Source organism: Alexandromys fortis, unplaced genomic scaffold (assembly GCF_014885135.2).
Source record: "Alexandromys fortis isolate MF-2015 unplaced genomic scaffold, M_Fortis_MF-2015_v1.1 scaffold_209, whole genome shotgun sequence".
NCBI classification, from domain to species: Eukaryota; Metazoa; Chordata; class Mammalia; order Rodentia; family Cricetidae; genus Alexandromys; species Alexandromys fortis.
The window spans coordinates 255,182-274,505 of NW_026068090.1; the positions used below are offsets into that span (position 1 = coordinate 255,182).

Here is a 19,324-nt window from a genome sequence, read left to right on the forward strand (position 1 = left end):
TGTGGTACATTTATACAATGGAGTACTGCACTGCAGGAAAAAAAATGACATCTTAAATTTTGCAGGAAAATGGATGGAGCTAAAAAACATCATTTTGAGTGAGGTAACCTAGACACAGAAAGACAATTATCACATGTACTCACTCATAAGTGGTTTTTAAACATAAAGCAAAGAGAACCAGCCTACAAATCACAATCCCAGAGAACCTACACAACAATGTGGACCCTAAGAGAGACATACATAGATCTAATCTACATGGGAAGTAGAAAAAGACAAGATCTCCTGAGTAAATTGGGAGCATGGGGACCTTGAGAGAGGGTTGAAGGGGAGGGGAAAGACAGGGAAGGAAGCAGAGAAAAATGTAGAGCTCAATAAAAATCAATTTAAAAAGCATTTTCCTAGATAAATAACCTAAGCTTTTATATTTCTCAACCCCATAAACTTTACATCTCATGTAAATTTCTTTCTGAATTTGGTAACAAGTACAACTATAGCTCTAACTATCTCTTCTCCAGCCCCATTGGAGCCCTGAGACGGACGCAATCTTACCCGAGTAAACAGGAAAGGCAGAGCAAGTGTTTTCCAAAACCATAGACAAGGGTAGTTTCTTGCTCAAATGGCTAGCTTTGCCACAATGAAATTGAACTTCATATGGAGATTTTTTGAAGCCCTTCATCCTTTTATGAAGTAAATCGCTGCTGCCAGGAGCAGACATGTCTCATGTCATGAAAAGCCTTAGGTTATTAAGCATTGTAAGTGCCATACTCTGTAGGTCTCTAAAGACAGATCACCTATCTATCTAAAAGGTATCTGTTTACCCTTAAAAACATACCTAACATAACTACAAGTTTGATTGTTATAGGTGACTATTAACCTACATCTCTTAATTATCCTAAACAGATTGTAATAATAGCATTCAATGACTAGAATTTTATATTACATTCTTAAATGAGCTACATAGGTACAATATCTTAAATAAGAGTAGAAACATATATACAGTATAACAAAAATAACCTTAAATTTGTATCACTATACAAAAGTCCATATCAATGTAAAACATTGGAGATGAATACTTATCTTTTTATCCTCTATCTCCACTAAATGATGACAAACATCCATAACCTACCAAATGGCCAAAAACCACCCGCCCCATCTCTTGGCACTGTGGGCACTGTGCTCCCTAGACTCTTCATCTGATCATCTGTTTTACCTTGGGACTTTTTACCTTTCTTTCATCCTGTATGTCTTACTTTCCCGTTTCCTCCAATGTCTGCCTGGCTGGCCCCTAGCATCTCCCTGGTATCTCTTTTTCTATCTCCCTCAAGCCTAAATTTCTCCTTCCACTTACTATCCCTGCCCAGAAGTCATGCCTGTACCTCCTCCATCGCTTTTTGTCATTCAGCTTTTTATTAGATCAATCAGGTGCCTTGGGGGGCAAGATAAAACAGCAACATATCTTTGCATAGTTAAACAAATGTGATACATCTTTACAGACTTGAACAAATATTTCCCAACAGAAATACATATGGAAAGTCCCTAATCTTTGAATCCTAATTGGTGGGAAAATGTAACTGTAACTTGGCACAGATGGTTGTAGATTTTGTGCTTAAATACTCGGTAAGATGAACCTTCTGGGACACAGTCAGCTCCCGAATGTGTGCTGTTGTCCCTGACTAGTCAGTTTCTGTTTGTGCTGCCCCATTATTGAATCTTGCTTTTTGTAACACCTTGTGTCTACACGGGTTGATTTGAAGCCTCAGACCACGACAATGTCAAGGACTTCCATGAGACCTCGTCTCCCCAAAGCCTCCCATCTACTCTGCCTGCCACAGCCATTCCTCCCATTCCTCTACACACCAATTCCACAAAACCCCTCCTTCTGAAAGACACAGACACTGTGACCAAGGCAAGCAGGGCAGCTTCCAGAGCTGGTGATGCCCACTCTGGTGAGGCTTGGGAAGAAAAGGCCAGTCAGACAGAGGGGTAGGCACCTCATGAGTCAGGTGAGAAGGGTTGAGAGGTTCAGGGGGGCTGGGGAGAGGAGAGTCTTGAATGCAAGGTGAGAGTCTAGACTTGGCGAGTTTGATGGTGACAGCCTCAGTGGGCTTTGCTTAGGTGATGAGGGGCTGGAGGAGGTGAAGAGGCTGGAAGGGCTGACCTAGAATGGAGATGACCTAAAATGAAGGCTCTAATAGCTCGCCAGAGAGGACGCTGGAGATAAGACCAGCAGCACCTGGTACATGGAGAGGCCCAAAGGACCTAGCACAGCCATGGTGAACTTCCAAGAAAGATGATGGAAAAGAAAAGTTGACAGGCATGAGGTGGGTCGAAGGAGCAGGCCCACAGGTGACCCTGTTGCCTTTGAGATGCCTGGACCCACTTTCTGTGCCCCTTCTTGGTGAACTGCCATGCAGACCTGGCCACTGACCTCAGGACCTGCTCTCTGCCCTCTACACTCTGCAGCCTCAGAATCTCACTATCTCATTGGACATTGCAGGAGGATACCCCAGTCTGAGAGAGGATGGCCAGCTTGCCCGAGGAAGCTGTCTGAACCAAAGAAGAGGCATAACTGGGGGTTGTGTGTTCAAAGGGCCCTTGAGTGAACAACATCTTTCTGTCTGAATGTTCGCTCAGTAACTATGGGCAGCTGTTTCCTACAACAAGGCTTGAGGCTCACCTCCCCCAGGAAGCCCGCATAGGCTGACCACAACCTTAGCAGAGGTAGGTCCCATTCTTCTCAGCTGCTTCCCTAGAGTCCATGACTTTAGACCTCGACAAGATGGGACACAGCTTTGGACCCCACCATGACCATCACACATGTGACCCCAGAGCAAGGTTTCTCACTAACACACATGTACACCCACATGTGACCCCAGAGCAAGGCTTCTCACTAACACACATGTACACCCACATGTGACCCCAGAGCAAGGCTTCTCACTAACACACATGTACACCCACATGTGACCCCAGAGCAAGGCTTCTCATTAACACACACACGTGCACCTGCATGTGACCCCAGAGCAAGGCTTCCCACTAACACACACACGTGCACCTGCATGTGACCCCAGAGCAAGGCTTCTCACTAACACACATGTACACCCACATGTGACCCCAGAGCAAGGCTTCCCACTAACACACACACATGCACCTGCATGTGACCCCAGAGCAAGGCTTCCCACTAACACACACACGTACAGCCGCATGTGACACCAAAGCAAGGCTCCTCACCAACCCTCTCCTGCTTCTTCCACGCTCCACATATAAAGGCTTCAGTAAGCGGTGCAATGGCCTCACAAAATAAATGCCCAGGTCCTAACCCCTGGAGCCTATGAATGTGATCATATAGGAAAAGGGTATTTTGCAGATGAAGTTGAATGAAGGATCTTTGGGTGAGATCCTACTATTATTCAGATGGAGCCTGAATCCAATGACAAATGTCTGTATAAAACAAAAGGAGAAAAAAAGGCTTGTGGATCTGGGCAGAGGTTGAAGTCCTGGGCCGCAGGACACAGGGAAGGGTCGTGTGAGATGTACCTTGCCTGAAAGAGGGGATCCTTCCTCTTAGTAAGCCTCACCCCTGAGCCTGGGTGGTGGCCATTGAGTAGTGTGTGGAGTCCCTGACAGGTCCTGCAAGGCCCTCCAGCCCTCTGGCTACCCACTCACCACACCCCACTGCCTCCCCACCCCATCACTGCTGAAGCACACTCAAGCCCTGGGCTCCAAGCCACACAGTCTTGTTTGGTTTCTGCCTTCCTATTCCTTCACCCTCATCCATGGCTTCTGGATGGCTTCTCACAGCCCCACGCCCATGAACATCGGTATCCTCGTGTGAAGTCTCAACCCCAAAACTCTCCTCCCAGCCTGTGTGTTGCTTCCCAACATCTCCAGCCTGGCTCGGGGGTCTGCTCCTCTGTGGGCTTTTCCTTTCCCGGACCCAAAGAGAAGCAAGGCAAAGGATGGTTGGAGGGAAGCAGGTTTGGGCCAAATGACCCTCGTAGCACCACCACAGGTCCGCAGAGTATCACCTAAAAGCCCTAGATACGCCACCACTAATACGAGGTGATAAGATCCCACCTCAGCAGGACCCGCCACTCCCCATCCTCCTGCTCACAGGGTCTCCCTTTCCCATAAATCCCACAGGAGCCCCCAATCCTTCCACACCCTCCCACCACCACCATATACGCACAAATCACCACACCCAATAAAAGTCGCCTTTCCTTGGTTTCCTGGCTCCTCATTCCTGACAGTTAGGTCCTGCCTGCTGTACTAATCAACACCCTGAAGCCCCCTCCTTGCCCCTCCCCTGGCAGAGTCACCCAGGCAATCAGCTAGGGCTGAGTTGGGGGCATAAGGTCTGAGTTCATCCTGACTCTCTTGGGTCTCTAGTTCCAGAACAGGGACATGGAACAGCACAGACCTCAGAAAGGGCCTGAATGCCAGGTGACCAGTTGGTTTCTCAGAGCTCCTAGGAGACCATGGGTCAGGCAGACAGCTCTTGTTCTGCCCATAGACTGAGCTGACGCCTGAGCCCCCAGGGGAAGGAGGAGGCGTACATTTAAAGACACTCGGGGAAGCCAGCTGGCTCTCTCTGCTCCTGCCTGTCTGTGCTGGCATGAGGATCAGCTCCAGGGTAAGTGTGGAGAGTAGAGGGGCTGGGAAGATGAGGAGGCGTGGGAGATGTGTGTGGCAGTGACTTAGACTCACCCCTGCTACCCCTCCCAGGGTCCCCATCACACCACTACCCCAGCCCACTCTGCTGCCTCCTTAGCCTCACCCCCAGGCCCAGGTCTTCTCAGAAGGAAATTGTTTTCTGTGTCCCTCTTCTTAGAGACTGGGTCTCATCCATCCCCCTTCCCATCATCCTTTTCCTTTCTGCGCTGTAATTTCTTCTGTAGGAGGACATCCAGGTACCTCTTTTGAGGCTGATGACAGGGATGGGGACTATGGCTTTGGAGTTCCATCCATCTCTGGCCTGATTCCCAAGTTTCAGCTTTATGGAAGCTCACCTAAACTTATTTTGACTCAGACTTTGGTTCTCTATTAGAAATCCAGACCCCTGAGCTCAGCCTCACAGCCCCATGCCCACCAGCTCAGCATCCCTGGTCTTTGGGTGGTGCCTCCCCCTCAGATTTTGTCCCTAGAGTTGAACTAGAGAGCATAATTCAGAGCAGAACACCTTGGGTCTTCTCAGCTAGACCCTAAGCAATTTGGGCACTGAAGTCACGTCTAAGGCATATATGAAGCCTGAAGCCTGAGTGAGTGACCAGCAGAGTGACTGGGATACAACAAATGTCAAAAAATAGAGTATTAGTAATAAATAGATAAAGAATAGATAAAGGGCCATGTCCTTTGCTGTCAGACCTAAACCAACATGGTACATGCTAGAGAACACGCGCTACACCGAAAACGCGTGGTAAAATATAGGGTGTTTTTCCCCTCTTAGTTTTTAACATGATTCTGGGAATTCTAGTTTATTAAATATATATATGTAAATTTCAGCTGTTAAAATCAGGGTGGGGGTCAAGTAATTCTGCTCGAAATGCCCAAGAGAATCTCCTGAAAACACTTTAACAAGAGTGTACAGAACTGTGTAGCCTCAGTGAAGCACACATGGACACACTCACAGCTCAGGAGATGCTCACTGTTTGGCTGCTATGTTCCGAGTGTGACCCAGCTGTCTGTATTTGCCCTCAGGAATACAAATGGAGACAGGATGTCTGTTCCCATGGCCCTGTACAAATCACACCTCACAACTGCTGAGATGCTCAACAAGACTTGAAAGCACAGGACATTGTAGTTTAGGGTTGGTGAGATGACTCAGGATAAAACCGCTTTTCTCACAAGCCTGATGCCTGAGTTCCATCCCTGGACCCCACAGTGTGAGGAGAGAACCAGCTCCTAAAAGATATCCTCTAACTCCTTCATGCATGCCAGGGCACACACACACACACACACCCCACAACACAACACACATCATACACACACAACACAACACACACCATACACACACAACACACACATCATATACACACCATACACATAATACACACACATTATATAAATACTCATCATACACACACGTGTGCACATACAATCACATACACACACCATACATACTAATTTTTTTAATTTTGGAAAAAAAAACACCACACTTTGTCACCAGACAGAAAGACAGAGTGTGGTCAAGATTTTGATTCTCCAGAGACTACTCTACAGGTTTAATGAAATCCCAATTTTTCAAATTACAACAAGGTAATTTTTGAAAATTAGCAAAGTGAAACTTTTTATCCCTTAAGTGGGGAAATTAAATAAGAATAATGAAAAACTTAAAAGCGCTTGTGAAAGTGTTGCATTAGGAACCTAACAATTCTATAGTGATCAAAATGGCTCTGGATCCTAACAACTCAGTGATATGAAGCAACCAGATTTAAAGGTTCAAAGGTATGATCCAAACATAAATTTCCAGCCGGGCAGTGGTGGCGCACACCTTTAATGCCAGCACTCGGGAGGCAGAGGCAGGTGGATCACTGTGAGTTTGAAGCCAGCCTGGTCTACAAGAGCTACTTTCAGGACAGGCTCCAAAGCTACAGAGAAAGCCTGTCAAAAAGAAAAATACATTTCCCTTGAAGAAATGAGATGAAAAGATGCTCAGAAAGCACAGACTAGACGTGGTGGTGCACATTTGCCATCACAGCTAGCTGCAAAAGATAATTAGGAAATTTCCTGAGCAGGCAAACCCACTAGCTCGGAAAGAACCTTAGCAACTGATCAGCAAATGTTTATGGGTGGACGGAGTTTCCACTGGCGCTAGTGAGAGTGTAATCGTGGTGGCTGTTGCTCCACATGCTGTGAACGCCCTAGGAACCACTAAGTTGTGCACTTGAAGTGAAGAAGTCCTGAAGCGAGTCATTTACAGTGAACATTTTGAAAATTGTGTGGTGCTGGTATGAGTACAAACGAGACAGCACTACATCAAAAATAACAATTAACAATAAAAAAAAAAAAACAACTAGAACACCTCAGGAAAAGAGAGATAAGTCAGTGTTTACAAGCACCTGCTGCTCTTCCAGAGGACCCGAGTTTAGTTCCCAGCACACATGTTGGGTAGCTCCAGCTCCAGGAGATCCAGCACCCTTATCTAGCCTCCTCAAGGACCTGTATACTTGACAGGTAATTGGAACAACAACCATGTTGCTATCTGGGTAAAACCAAGTTAGATTATCACAGGTCGTGAGCCAAATGTATTTCATGCTGGTCAGAACTCATAAACACTTGGTTGGAAAGATTGCTCAGTGGACGTCATGGTCTGAAAGAGCAATGTCTCCCATTTGAACACTTGGTCCCCTATTGGTGGCACCATTTGGGGAGATTATAAAACCTTTAAGAGGTAGAGCTTTGCTGGAAGATGCTATGTCACTGGGGAGTGGGCTTTGAGGGCCTATGTCCTCACTTTGCTTCCTGCTCCCTCTCTCTGCTTCCTGTGTGCTGGTGAGGAGGTGACTTCAGCTTCCTGCTCCAGCTGCCTGATGCCAAGCCTTCCACCACTGTGGCTCTGTCTGCAATTGAGAACTAGAATAAACTTTCTCTCAGAAGCCTCTCTCTCTTTTGCATGGTGTTTTAACACAGCAACAGAGATTAAGTACAAAAGTATAAAGTGTTTGCTGAACAAACATGAGAACCAAGACGGTTGGATCTCAGGTACACCAAAGTCAGAAAATATAGTCAAACAGTGAACAACCTGTCTCAGGAATTAGGTGAAAATTTGTACAGAAAGACACCTGGTGTTGACCTCCAGACACTCAGGCAAGCACACCAACACAAACATTCGGACACAAACATACGAAAAATAAAACTCATACACAAAGAATAACAGAATATATTCACTATCTGTTTGGCCTTTGAACAAGACAGTATTTTCTATGCTAAAAACAAAGGAACTAATTTACAAAAAAGATATATCAATGGAATTAATTTTATATGTGTAGACTTTTAGTCTTAGTAATAGCACAAAGTGAAAATGCTGACAAGATTAATAAACCATGTCTCAAAAATACATAATGACGAACATTTAAATTACTAGGAAATACCAAGTTCCTGATAGACAACAAAATCAACTAAACATGTCAGCTAAAAATGTCACTAACAGCCACCACTGAGTCAATGATGAAATCCATTCAACTTCTCTGGAAATCCACTTCATACATGAAAAAAGTGTGACTATCACTTGACCCACAGATTCTGTATGCAAAATCTGCTCCCATGATATATTAGAAATGCAAGAAATGACCTATAAAAAGATGTGTAGCTCATTAAATAATAAGCCTAAAAGGCTTCTTTCTTCTTCTAGAAATATTGGAGACTAATGAAAATCCAAATACCCAGTCTAGCCTGGTAAGGCTGGGGCAGGTTCTTGCAGAGCCTTTCAGGGACTGAAACCAGGCATCCCACCCCTCCTTCTCCCTGGAGCCACCCTGTGTCCTTGGGCATCATGTCAGGGTGGAGCAATGGCACCTACAATGAGTCCTACACCAGCTTCCTCCTGGTGGGCTTCCCAGGGATACAAGAAGCCAGAGCCCTCCTGGTGCTGCCCTTCCTCAGCCTCTACCTGGTGATCCTCTTCACCAATGCCCTGGTCATCCACACGGTGGCAGACCCTGCACCAGCCCATGTACCTGCTCACCGCCCTGCTCCTGGCTGTCAATGTCTGCACTGCCACCACCGTGCTGCCCGCCATGCTGTTCAGCTTCTCCACACGCTTCAACCGCATCTCCCTCCCTCGGTGCCTGGGACAGATGTTCTGCATCTACTTCTTCATTGTCTTTGACTGCAACATCCTCCTGGTCATGGCCCTGGATCGCTATGTGGCTATCTGCTACCCTCTCCGCTACCCAGAGATAGTGACAGGACAGCTACTGGCTGGCCTGGTAGGGTTGGCAGCCACCAGGAGCACATGCATCGTTGCTCCGGTGGTGGTGCTGGCCTCCCGAGTGCGCTTCTGCCGCTCAGATGTGATCCATCACTTTGCCTGTGAGCACATGGCCCTGATGAAGCTCTCCTGTGGGGACATCTCACTGAATAAGACCGTGGGACTCACTGTTCGCATCTTCAACAGAGTCCTGGATATGCTTCTGCTAGGAGCCTCCTATTCCCGCATCCTCCATGCCGTCTTCAAGATCTCATCAGGTGGAGCACGGTCTAAGGCCCTGAACACCTGTGGCTCCCACCTGCTGGTCATATTCACTGTCTACTCCTCCACCATGTCCTCATCCATCGTCTACCGCGTGGCCCGCGCTGCCTCCCAAGACACACACAACCTGCTCAGTGCTTTCTACCTGCTGCTCCCATGTCTGATCAACCCCATCATCTATGGGGCCAGAACCAAGGAAATCAGGCAGCACCTGGTGACTCTGCTCCAAAGGACTCAGCAACAGGTCTCCACTGAGAAGCCCCAGTCCCTGCCCTCACATAGAGAGCTTCCTGGCTGATTGTCCAGGATTTGTGGGCCTCAAAATCACTCTCACTATTTAGTGAAGGAGGGCGTTCGTGTGAGTGAGTCATCTCTGGTATATTTTGTTCATGGCTACCTGATCTTTTCATGACAAAGTTCTGTTCCATAGCCTCAGCTGTCTAGAACTCCTTGAGTTGCCCAGGATGACCTGGAACTCAAAGCAATTCTCCTTTCTTAGCTTGCCAAATGTTAGTGTTAGAGGCGTGAGCCACAGTGCCCAGTTTATCTGCATTCATCTTTGAGAATCTTATATCTGCTTCCGGAAAACACCTACCCATTCTGAACTACTACCAACAGAGCAAGAGTCCGTCCCTGGCTTGACATTCTCTCCCCGTCCCTCTGCATATGTTCCAGTCATTCATTCATTTGCACACCCATCAAATGTTTATTATGCATACATCATTGTAACTCAATGATATCAAAGAAAGAGAAAATTTTGTCCCTCTCCAGGAGATCCCCACGTCAGCAATCTATGGTGTGATAATATTCAGTGGTAGTTTCTGACATTCACTGCAGGTAGGAACGCCTCACAGAGAACCCGGTGGTTTGAATGAGAGCTCTGGAAAGGCAAGGCTAAGGAAAATGAAACCTATTCTAGGATAGAGTTGTAGACTCTGCTGTCTCCCTGATGTGGGTGATAGAGGGCTGTGGATGGGCAGGAGTGGCTACCATAGAAGACCTCATCTGTGATGGGAAGAAGTTTGAGCTTTTACTCCAAGCAATATTCACTGAAGAATCCAAAGCAAGGAGGTCCGTCTCCTACTGTGCACCATCACCGTGCTGCCGTGGGAGAGTGTCTGATGCAGTGGCCAAGCAAGCTCCTAGGAGGCTGTTACACTAGTGCGGAGCGGGGAGAGGAGACTGGGACGGCAAGTGGAAGAGTTGTAGTGAGGCCAGGAATGAGAGAGACCAGGTTGAGGAGAGCTACAGCCAGGTGTGGGAGAGACCAGGATGAGGAGAGCTACAGCCAGGCGTGGGAGAGACCAGGATGAGGAGAGCTACAGCCAGGCGTGAGAGAGACCAGGAGGGAAGCTGGGTTTGTATATCAAGGTCAGAAGCAGAAACAAGGTGAATGGCTTTACCAATGCAAGGGAAGAGGCTGTGACCAGACTGGAGCAGTCAATGGATCAGGGAGGACTGATGGATCCATCAGCTCAGCACTGTCCAAGTAGCTGATGAATGTTTCCACTTTGGTTGTTTCTTTCTCCAGGTCCTGGGAAGATGGCCCTGGCCTTCGATAGACTGGATATTTCGAGGAAAGGGATGAGGTGTGGCTCAGTGGTGGAGCACATCTTCAGCATGCCCAGGGCAGGGGTCTAGCTCAGAACGCATGCACACACACACACACACACAGAAAGAGAGGGGGGGGGGCTACGTGAGACAGTCACTCTCAATGCAGTAAAACGGGGGGGGGGGGGATTGAAAAACCACCATGATGAATTCCCATGGGAAACTTGACCCTCTCTGAGGAGAGGATGGAGTTGGTGTGAGGGAAAAGTACAGGGAGGGGGGAAGAAGGACAGGAGGGGGAACTGGGATTGATATGTAAAATGAATTAATACAATTATAAAAAAGAAAAAGAAAAACCACCATGAACCTAGCTGAGGATGGAGAGAAGCTTTCAGGAGGTAAATAGAAAACCATAAATGGCCGGGCAGTGGTGGCGCATGCCTTTAATCCCAGCACTCAGGAGGCAGAGGCAGGCGGATCTCTGAGTTCGAGGCCAGCCTGGTATAAAAGAGCTAGCTTTGGGACAGGCTCCAAAGCTACAGAGAAACCTTCTCTCAAAAAACCAAAACGAAAAAAAGAAAAAAGAAAACCATAGATGAAAGGAAAGAAAGAGAGGATGTGGCTAAAGTTTGCAAAAAAGAAAGAACATGAAACCCAGGAAAGGAGAGACTAGAATATGAGTCTTCGTTCAGACACTCACAGGGGGCAAGAGCAGAAAGCAGCCTTGGAATCCTCCAGCCCACCTGAGAACTCTGCCTCCTGTTCTGTTAGTTGAAGCAGAAGCCTTCAGTGATGTGCAGCCTGCAGCCAAAAGAGCAGATCAGGAAAGGCACATCTTTGCAAGAGGGACCTTTGCAGTTTTGAAAGAGGAGATGGAGGCTGAGGCCCTGAAGCTGTGCTGGGTCTCCAGGGACCCCGCGTCCACACAGCTTCCTCCCAACTCCCAGCAGATAGCATGAGAGTCAGCAGCCCTGGGGTTGAGTCTGACCTCCCTGGACAAGAGGACAGATGAGACAGGAGTGTGCTGAGCGAGTGGAAAAGTTCCAGGTCCTGGGGGTCAGCATGAAATATAAAAGTAGGCATGGGAGTGATGATCCAAGGAAGGAGCTTGTTTGTGGGCTGTATGGAGGTAAATGACCACTAGACAAAGATGTTAAATAGATCACTGATGGATCACATGCCGGATCGCTTTTAGGACCCTGCCCTACCAAAACCTGCAGATATTCAAACTGCTTATGTAAGATGGTATAGTAATCACATGTAACCTCCACTTGTTCTCCCATATACTTAAATAATTTATAGATACTAATGAGACTTAATACAGTGTAAAAAACTATATAAATAATTGTTATGACGTGCATTTAAGAAATCATAAAGGCAGTGGTGGCGCATGACTTTAATCCCAGCACTCAGGAGGCAGAGGCAGGTGGATCTCTGAGTTTGAGTCCAGCCTGGTCTACAAGAGCTACAGAGAAACCCTGTCTCAATTTTAAAAAAAAAGAAAGAAAAAAGGAATCATAAAAGTAAAGATCTATTTATGTTCAATACAGATGCAATTCTTAGAACTACTTTTAATCTATCGTTGGTTGAATTATGGGCGCAGCATCTGTAGGTGGGGTGGCTCACTCTATTGTATGTAGTTCAGAACAATGCCCAAGCTGGAGTCTTTATTATTTATCAAAATAAAAAGACTTTGAAGCCACTGGATGGCAATGATGAAGAAAGAAGCCACCGTTTTGGAAACAGTCTTTTTAGAAACATAAGAAAAGCCACTGTGGGGTTGGAGAGATGGCTCAACAGTTAAGAGTGAGCACTGGCTACACTTGCAGAAGTCCTAAATTCAGTTCCCAGCATTCATATGATGGCTCACAAACATCTGTGACTACAACTCCAGAGGACCTAGCGCCCTCTTCTGGCCTCTGTGGGCACTGCATACATATGGTACACAGATATACATGCAGGCAAACATTCAAACATGTAAAATAACACTAATTCTTTTTCTTGTTTTGTTTTGACTTGGTTTTTCTTTTTTTATTGATTTTATTGAGTCTACATTTTTCTCTTGATTTTGTTTTTCACACACACAGGGTTTCTCTGTGTTATCCCTGACTGTCCTGGAACTCTTTCTGTAGGCCAGGCTGGCCTCGAACTCACAAAGATCTTGTTTGACACTAACTCCTGGGTGTTGTTAAAGGTGTGTGCCACAATGGCCAAGCAATAAAATTATTTTTTTTAAAAAGCCATTGATTGGGAGTACTATTCAGAAGCATCAAGACTGAGATTCTCAGAAAAATATCAAGAAATTTATTTGGAAGTAATCATCTGTTTTTAAAAAATATTAGTTTATTTTTATTTTACGTATGTATACTTACATATATATGTATACACACACACACATATAACACACAGCACATGTGTGGGGAAGTGACTGAGGGTTTTGGGTCTCTGGGACTGGAGGTGCAGATGGTGGTAAAGTCATCTGATGAAGGTGCTGATTCTGAACCCTAGTTCTTCTCTGCAAGAGCAGCCAGGGCTCTTAACTGCTGAGCCATCTCTCCAGTCCCAAACAATTATTTCTTATAATGCATATTAAACTCAGCTTTCCTTTCCTCAAAAGGAACTTGAGCACTTAAAGTACAAAATGAAGATGCTTCACAACACAGTACAAAGTAGTTGGTGTGGGGTGTGTTTAAAATAATCCTATAAAAAAGCAACAACAATAAATCCTAAAGGAGCCACTGAAATAATAGCAGAATGAGAGGAACAGATTCATCTGGGTTTCTCCTTGTTCCCTCCCTCAAGTCCCTGCTCCCACGGGTCCCAAGTATAATTACGCAGGCCTCCGCAGACTCACAGATCAATGCCTTGGAACTGGGCACTGATCACACACCTTATGCCTGCAGACGTTAAATCAAGGCCCGGTGACACACTTGGAGACTGTTTGCAGGCTGCCGTGGTGAGGACAAGGAATTATGGGAAATTTAAAGGCAGGTAAACCTGAGTTTGGAACCAACTTTACCTTTTACCTTTGGCAAACTTAGGTTTGCATTTCAGTCCCAGAACTTAATGCCTGCAGTACATTAAGAATGCTAGTTCGATTCTCGATTCTCCACCTCCGTGTCTTCACCTATGGGTTAATATAAACAACGGTTAATTTCTTTCTTTCTTTTTTTTTTTTTTTTGGTTTTTCGAGACAGGGTTTCTCTGTGGCTTTGGAGCCTGTCCTGGAACTAGCTCTGTAGACCAGGCTGGTCTCGAACTCACAGAGATCCGCCTGCCTCTGCCTCCCGAGTGCTGGGATTAAAGGCGTGTGCCACCATCACCCAGCTAACGGTTAATTTCTTGACGTTGTCTTGGGGAAGGAAACACTATATGATAAATACCTGACACAATGTTGCCATGTAATAAACCCTCTTTTATTGATGCTGAGAGACCAGCTCAGACGTTTCTGGTGCCTGCTCATGAGGGCACAAAGATGCCAAGGTAAGACCAAGAGTTGAAGCCTGGTTCTTTTGCCCGGTGAGACTAGAAAAGTCACTTGAAATCTTTGAACCCGGAAGGTTTGGTTTTCATTCATTAATTCAGCCTCAAAGAGCTCCTTCAAGTTCAATATGATCCCTTTGTACGCTCGTCAGTTCCCAGAACACACTTTGTAAATGCCGTTCTGTAGACGGCTCTGTGCTGGGCACTCACAGAGATGAATAAGCCATGATCTCCCCACTAGAAATGCCTCTGGTCTAGTAAAGAGGTAGATAAACATGTCAGGGACTGCGCCATGAGAAGGGCATGCCAAGGGCTCGGCTTGGAAAGGAAGAAGGGAGATTGGGATCTAGGGGAGGAAACGTTTCCTTTCTCTGATAACACAGTTAGTTGACTTTTCATAAGCTGGGGGAACAGAGGGAGACAGGAAAGTTGCCCTGAGGCCAGAGAGAGAACAGCCATGACTCTCCTAGAACACGGCCACACTGACCACAGGCTTTATGGGGATAGGATGAGCTTTTTTTGGCTGTAGAGGTTATATCACCTCTTAAGGAATCATGTGATGTCTGCAGTCTGTTCTGCAGTGGCTGCTCTTCACATTAATCCTCAAAGGACAGTTACAGTTGTTATCTTACCCTATCAGTCTGCAGGTTCACACACCACGAAGCCTCCTGCCGTTTCTGCCTGCTCGCCCCTGGCTCTCATTCCCACTCCTCTCCCTTTAAGTCTTTCACAGAAACTGGCTGTCCTCTCTGCTGTGCCCTGGGATGCTGTCTCTCGCTCCACACTTCCATCCCCAGCCTCAATCCTTCACCTGAAGATAGCAAAACTCTTTGCTTGTGAGTTGCTTAAAGCACCCAAATGCAATTCATTGACTGTACCTTCTAGAACCTCAATCCACTTCCTTCCTTCTCACAGTTTGGCAACTCCAATATCATCATTATAGCTTTAAAACCTTGACATTATTTTTTTACAGTTTAATGTGACCTTTAAACTTGATAATTAAGAGAGAGACACTCCAAAGGGAAGACACACCAAGGGCATGAGTGTTGTCTATGAGAAACATATTTTTTCTTTTAAATATTTATTTATTTATTATGGACACACTATTCTGTTTGCATATATGTCTGTAGGCCAGAAGAGGACACCAGACCTCATTACAGATGGTTGTGAGCCACCATGCGGTTGCTGGGAATCGAACTCGGGTCCTTGGGAAGAGCACACAATGCTCTTAACCACTGAGCCATCTCTCCAGACATTATTGATCATTCTCTTTCTCTGTAATTGGTTGCTGTGTGACTGATTTGACTCTAGGAAGTTCTTCCTAGCCAGGTAAATGGCAGCCCTCCAGTCTCCCCAGCAAGTCTTTTGTCCCTTCTTGGCAGGGTCATTATTCTGCATGTCTAAGATGTTCCTTATAGAATCTATCTGAGGACTCCTAAGACACAGATAGGAAAACAAATTAAAGATTTATGAGCAGCCTGCCTGTTTTGTTCTCCTTTATACCCTCTGGTATATCTGGGAAAGAGGACTATAGGATGTCCAATGTCTTCCTAGCTACTGCTCCTCCAGTTTCTTTCCCTCCTTTAGTATCCACTTCTCGCCTTGGCCGTGACTCGCTGCCACCATCCTCCACAGTCTTTGACAGACTCAACTATGCAGATTTTTATCACTTTGCCACAAAGGTTGTCTGGTCCTCACCCAACCCAAGCAATGATAGATCTTCCAAAATATGTGGCCCAAAGCCATGTTCTGGAATTTTCAGGAAAACATCCCAGGGTGGGGGAATTCCAAACCCACCTCTTCCTGGATGCTCCTCCCCAGGAGGATTTGGTGACAAACCCACGTCTTCTGGCATTCAGAACCAGTCTTGTCATGACATCAGGAACACTGACAGAGAGGGAGGAGAGCATTTCTGATACTCCACAGCTCGCAAGGTTTCTCTGCTCTTCAGTGGAAGCCGTGGTTATGGCAGGGCAGTGACTAGCTGCTGGGTCCGCCTAGCCATTTTCTGGGGATTCCAGACTTCCAATTCTAAAACTCTAGACAAACCAAGACAAAGTGTGAATCTTGAACTTGTGAAAAAGAGTGCATTGTGGACCAGCTGCCTGGGCACAAATCCAAGTCTCATTAGTGTGACTTGAACTAGATTTTACCTTTCTATATCTCAGTTTCCTTGTTGATAAGATGTTTTTGTTGCTGCTGCTCTGACGGGGTCTCATTATGTAGCCCTGGCTGGCATGGTGCTCACTGTCTACATCAGGTTAGTTTTGAACACAAAGAAACCTGCTTTCTGTGTTGTGGGTCTAAAGGCATGCATCACCACACTTACCTGATGGAGGAGGATCATCTGTCTATGTGTTACTCTCATTGGTTAATAAAGAAACTGCCTTGGCTTTTTGATAGGGCAGGATTTAGATAGGTGGAGTAGACAGAACAGAATGATGGGAGAAAGAAAGCATAGTAGGTCAGACGCGATGAAGCTCCAACCCAAGATGGACATAGGCTAGAATCTTCCTGGTAAGCCACCACCTCGTAGTGCTACACAGATTATTAGAAACGATTTAGTCAAGATGTGAGAATTAGCCAATAAGAGGTTGAAACTAATGGGCCAGGCAGTGTTTAAAGGAATACAATTTGTGTTTTGTTATTTTGGGTGTAAAGCTAGCCATGCAGGAGCTGGGCGGGATGAAAGCAGACCTGCCTGCAGCTCCTCCCTACACTTACGAAGCTGAAGACTTTCTTATTGGACTTATTTATTTAGTTGTATGTGTACAAGCACCTCGCTTGCATCCATGTCTGTACATTATGTGTGCCAGGGGTCTGCAGAGCTCAGATTAGGGCTTTATTTCCTGGAACTGGGGCTATTGGCAGATGTGAGCCATCATGTGGGTGCTGGAAACTTAACCTGGGTCCTACGAAAAACAATGAATGCTGAACCATTTCTCCAGCTTCCCAAGTGAAGATTTTTTTTTAATTTATTTCTGAAATTACTTGAAACATCTTTTCTGATGTATAATCACTATCAGAGAGGCACAACCTGGATGTACACCTCCTTCCAGTTCTCATCCATGTACCCAAGCAAAGCACTAGGAAGGTCTTTGCAGCTAAGCACTCAGCATCTGGTGGACCTTGCTTTCCCTGGACTCACCCTGGGAAAGGAAAGCAAGCTCCCAGGACAAGGTCAGGCAGGAGGTACTGCCACCAGACTAGAAGGCCAAGGAAGGGACCAGACTCTGCAGCATGGTGCCTTGGGCCCCAGAAAAGCATTTTCCTCAGGTACTTTCCTATGGCCGACCTCCTGTACGTTGAGCACACAGGAAAGTCCACTGCTTCTGGCTGACTCCGCTCCAAAGTTTGAAACCTTACTTGGGTCCTTTCCCAAATTCCTAGAAACAAAGATCCTTTCTATACTTCCTTGTCCTCCTAGCTAAAGATTTTTTTATTGTTTTACCTCCAAACATCACTTTAACCCTCTCATATACCACATCTAATCGTCTAACATTTTATCCAACAATAAAACACCTATAAAATCCCCCAAACATATATAAATGTATCCCATACATTTCTATTTTACACAGAGAAAATCAGGAGCTCTCTGAGGACAAGGAATGTCTTATTCATCTGTGTTGCTCCCCAAACACCAGGCAGTGTACATGTCTGCTCCCAAGCAACACACACACACACACACACACACACACACACACACACACACACACACACACCACAGGTAGCGTTTCACCATGCCAGCCTCCGGCTCCTAAAATAACCATTTTGTTCTATCAGCCTCTGATTCTCACGCGTGGTGCCAACCCAGGAGCAGAGTCAATGGGCGAGGAGGGAAACGCCAGCATCTTCAACTTTTCCTATACCAGCTTCCTCCTGGTGGGCTTCCCTGGACTGCGCGAGTGGCGCCCCCTACTGGTCCTGCCTCTTTCCTTCCTCTATATGTCCATCATTTCTGCCAATGCCTTAGTCATCCATACAGTGGTGGCCCAGAGAAGTCTGCATCAGCCTATGTACGTGCTCATTGCGATACTTCTGGCTGTCAACGTCTGCACCTCCACAGCTGTGATGCCTAAAATGCTAGAAGGTTTTGTGCGCTACGCCAATCCCATTACGCTACGTGGCTGCCTGGTACAAATGTTCTTTACGTACTTTACGCTCCTTCTGGACTACAATCTCCTGTTAGCCATGGCCCTCGATCGCTACGTGGCCATTTGTCACCCACTTCGCTATTCAGAACTGATGACCTCTCATTTACTGGGCCTGACCTTCGCTGCCTTCGCTTTGACACGGAGCCTAGGAGTGGCAGTGTCCTCAGTGGTACTTGAACAGCCACAGCTCGATTCTGCAGGACGTCGGTGATACAGCACTTCACCTGCGAATACATTGCACTGCTGAACATAGCCTGTGGAGACCTGACCTTCAACAATCGGTTGGGATTGGCTATGCGGTTGGTCACCGTGACCTTTGACCTGACCTTATTGGGAACCTCCTACACCCGTATCATCTATGCTGCCTTCCGGATCTCTTCTGGGGGAGCCCGAGCCAAAGCCTTGCACACTTGTGGGTCCCACTTACTGGTCATCCTCACCATCTATCTTTCTGGTCTGTCTTCTTCCATTGTCTTTCGAGTGGCCAAGACTGTGTCTCAAGATGTCCAGAACCTACTCAGTGCCATATACCTGCTGCTCCCAGGAGCCTTGAATCCTCTCATTTATGGGATGAGAACTAAGGAGATCCGGCAACACATAGAAAAAATGCTCTGTGGAAAGCAGTCACCCCAAGACATCAGAGAGAAGTCAGAGAACATGAGAGAGGAGAGGGAGTTACCCGGATAGGGGGCATCATCAGCTGAGGCTGGGGCCATGGCCTCTGCACACAAGAATTAGGCAGTCTGTACTGACAGGCTGGTGGGTTCAGAGCAGCTTAGGGCTCGAAGGAGCCTCTTGTTTCAGCTGTGACTTGATAAATCCTTAGAACATTCTGTTACTAATCCCCAAAATAGATCTGCTTGTATCTATCCTTCTAGGTTCCTTTTATCTTCTTCACAGTTCTTGAAAAAGTTAAAATTCTTTATGAAAGCCTACAGTTTCATTAGGA

General features: G+C 46.3%; 2 protein-coding genes across 2 annotated transcripts; both read left to right on the forward strand.

Moving 5' to 3' along the window:
• Nucleotides 1-8,488: 8,488 nt before the first annotated feature.
• Nucleotides 8,489-9,485, forward strand: LOC126488824 (olfactory receptor 52K1-like). Its single transcript, XM_050122537.1, is given in 2 exon segments — nucleotides 8,489-8,649; nucleotides 8,651-9,485. Coding segments are annotated over 2 exon segments (996 nt in total).
• An 8,362-nt stretch (nucleotides 9,486-17,847) lies between these two features.
• Nucleotides 17,848-19,062, forward strand: LOC126488823 (olfactory receptor 52E8-like). The gene is given in 2 exon segments (XM_050122536.1): nucleotides 17,848-18,550; nucleotides 18,553-19,062. Coding segments are annotated over 2 exon segments (1,014 nt in total). The 5' UTR covers nucleotides 17,848-18,046.
• Nucleotides 19,063-19,324: the final 262 nt, after the last annotated feature.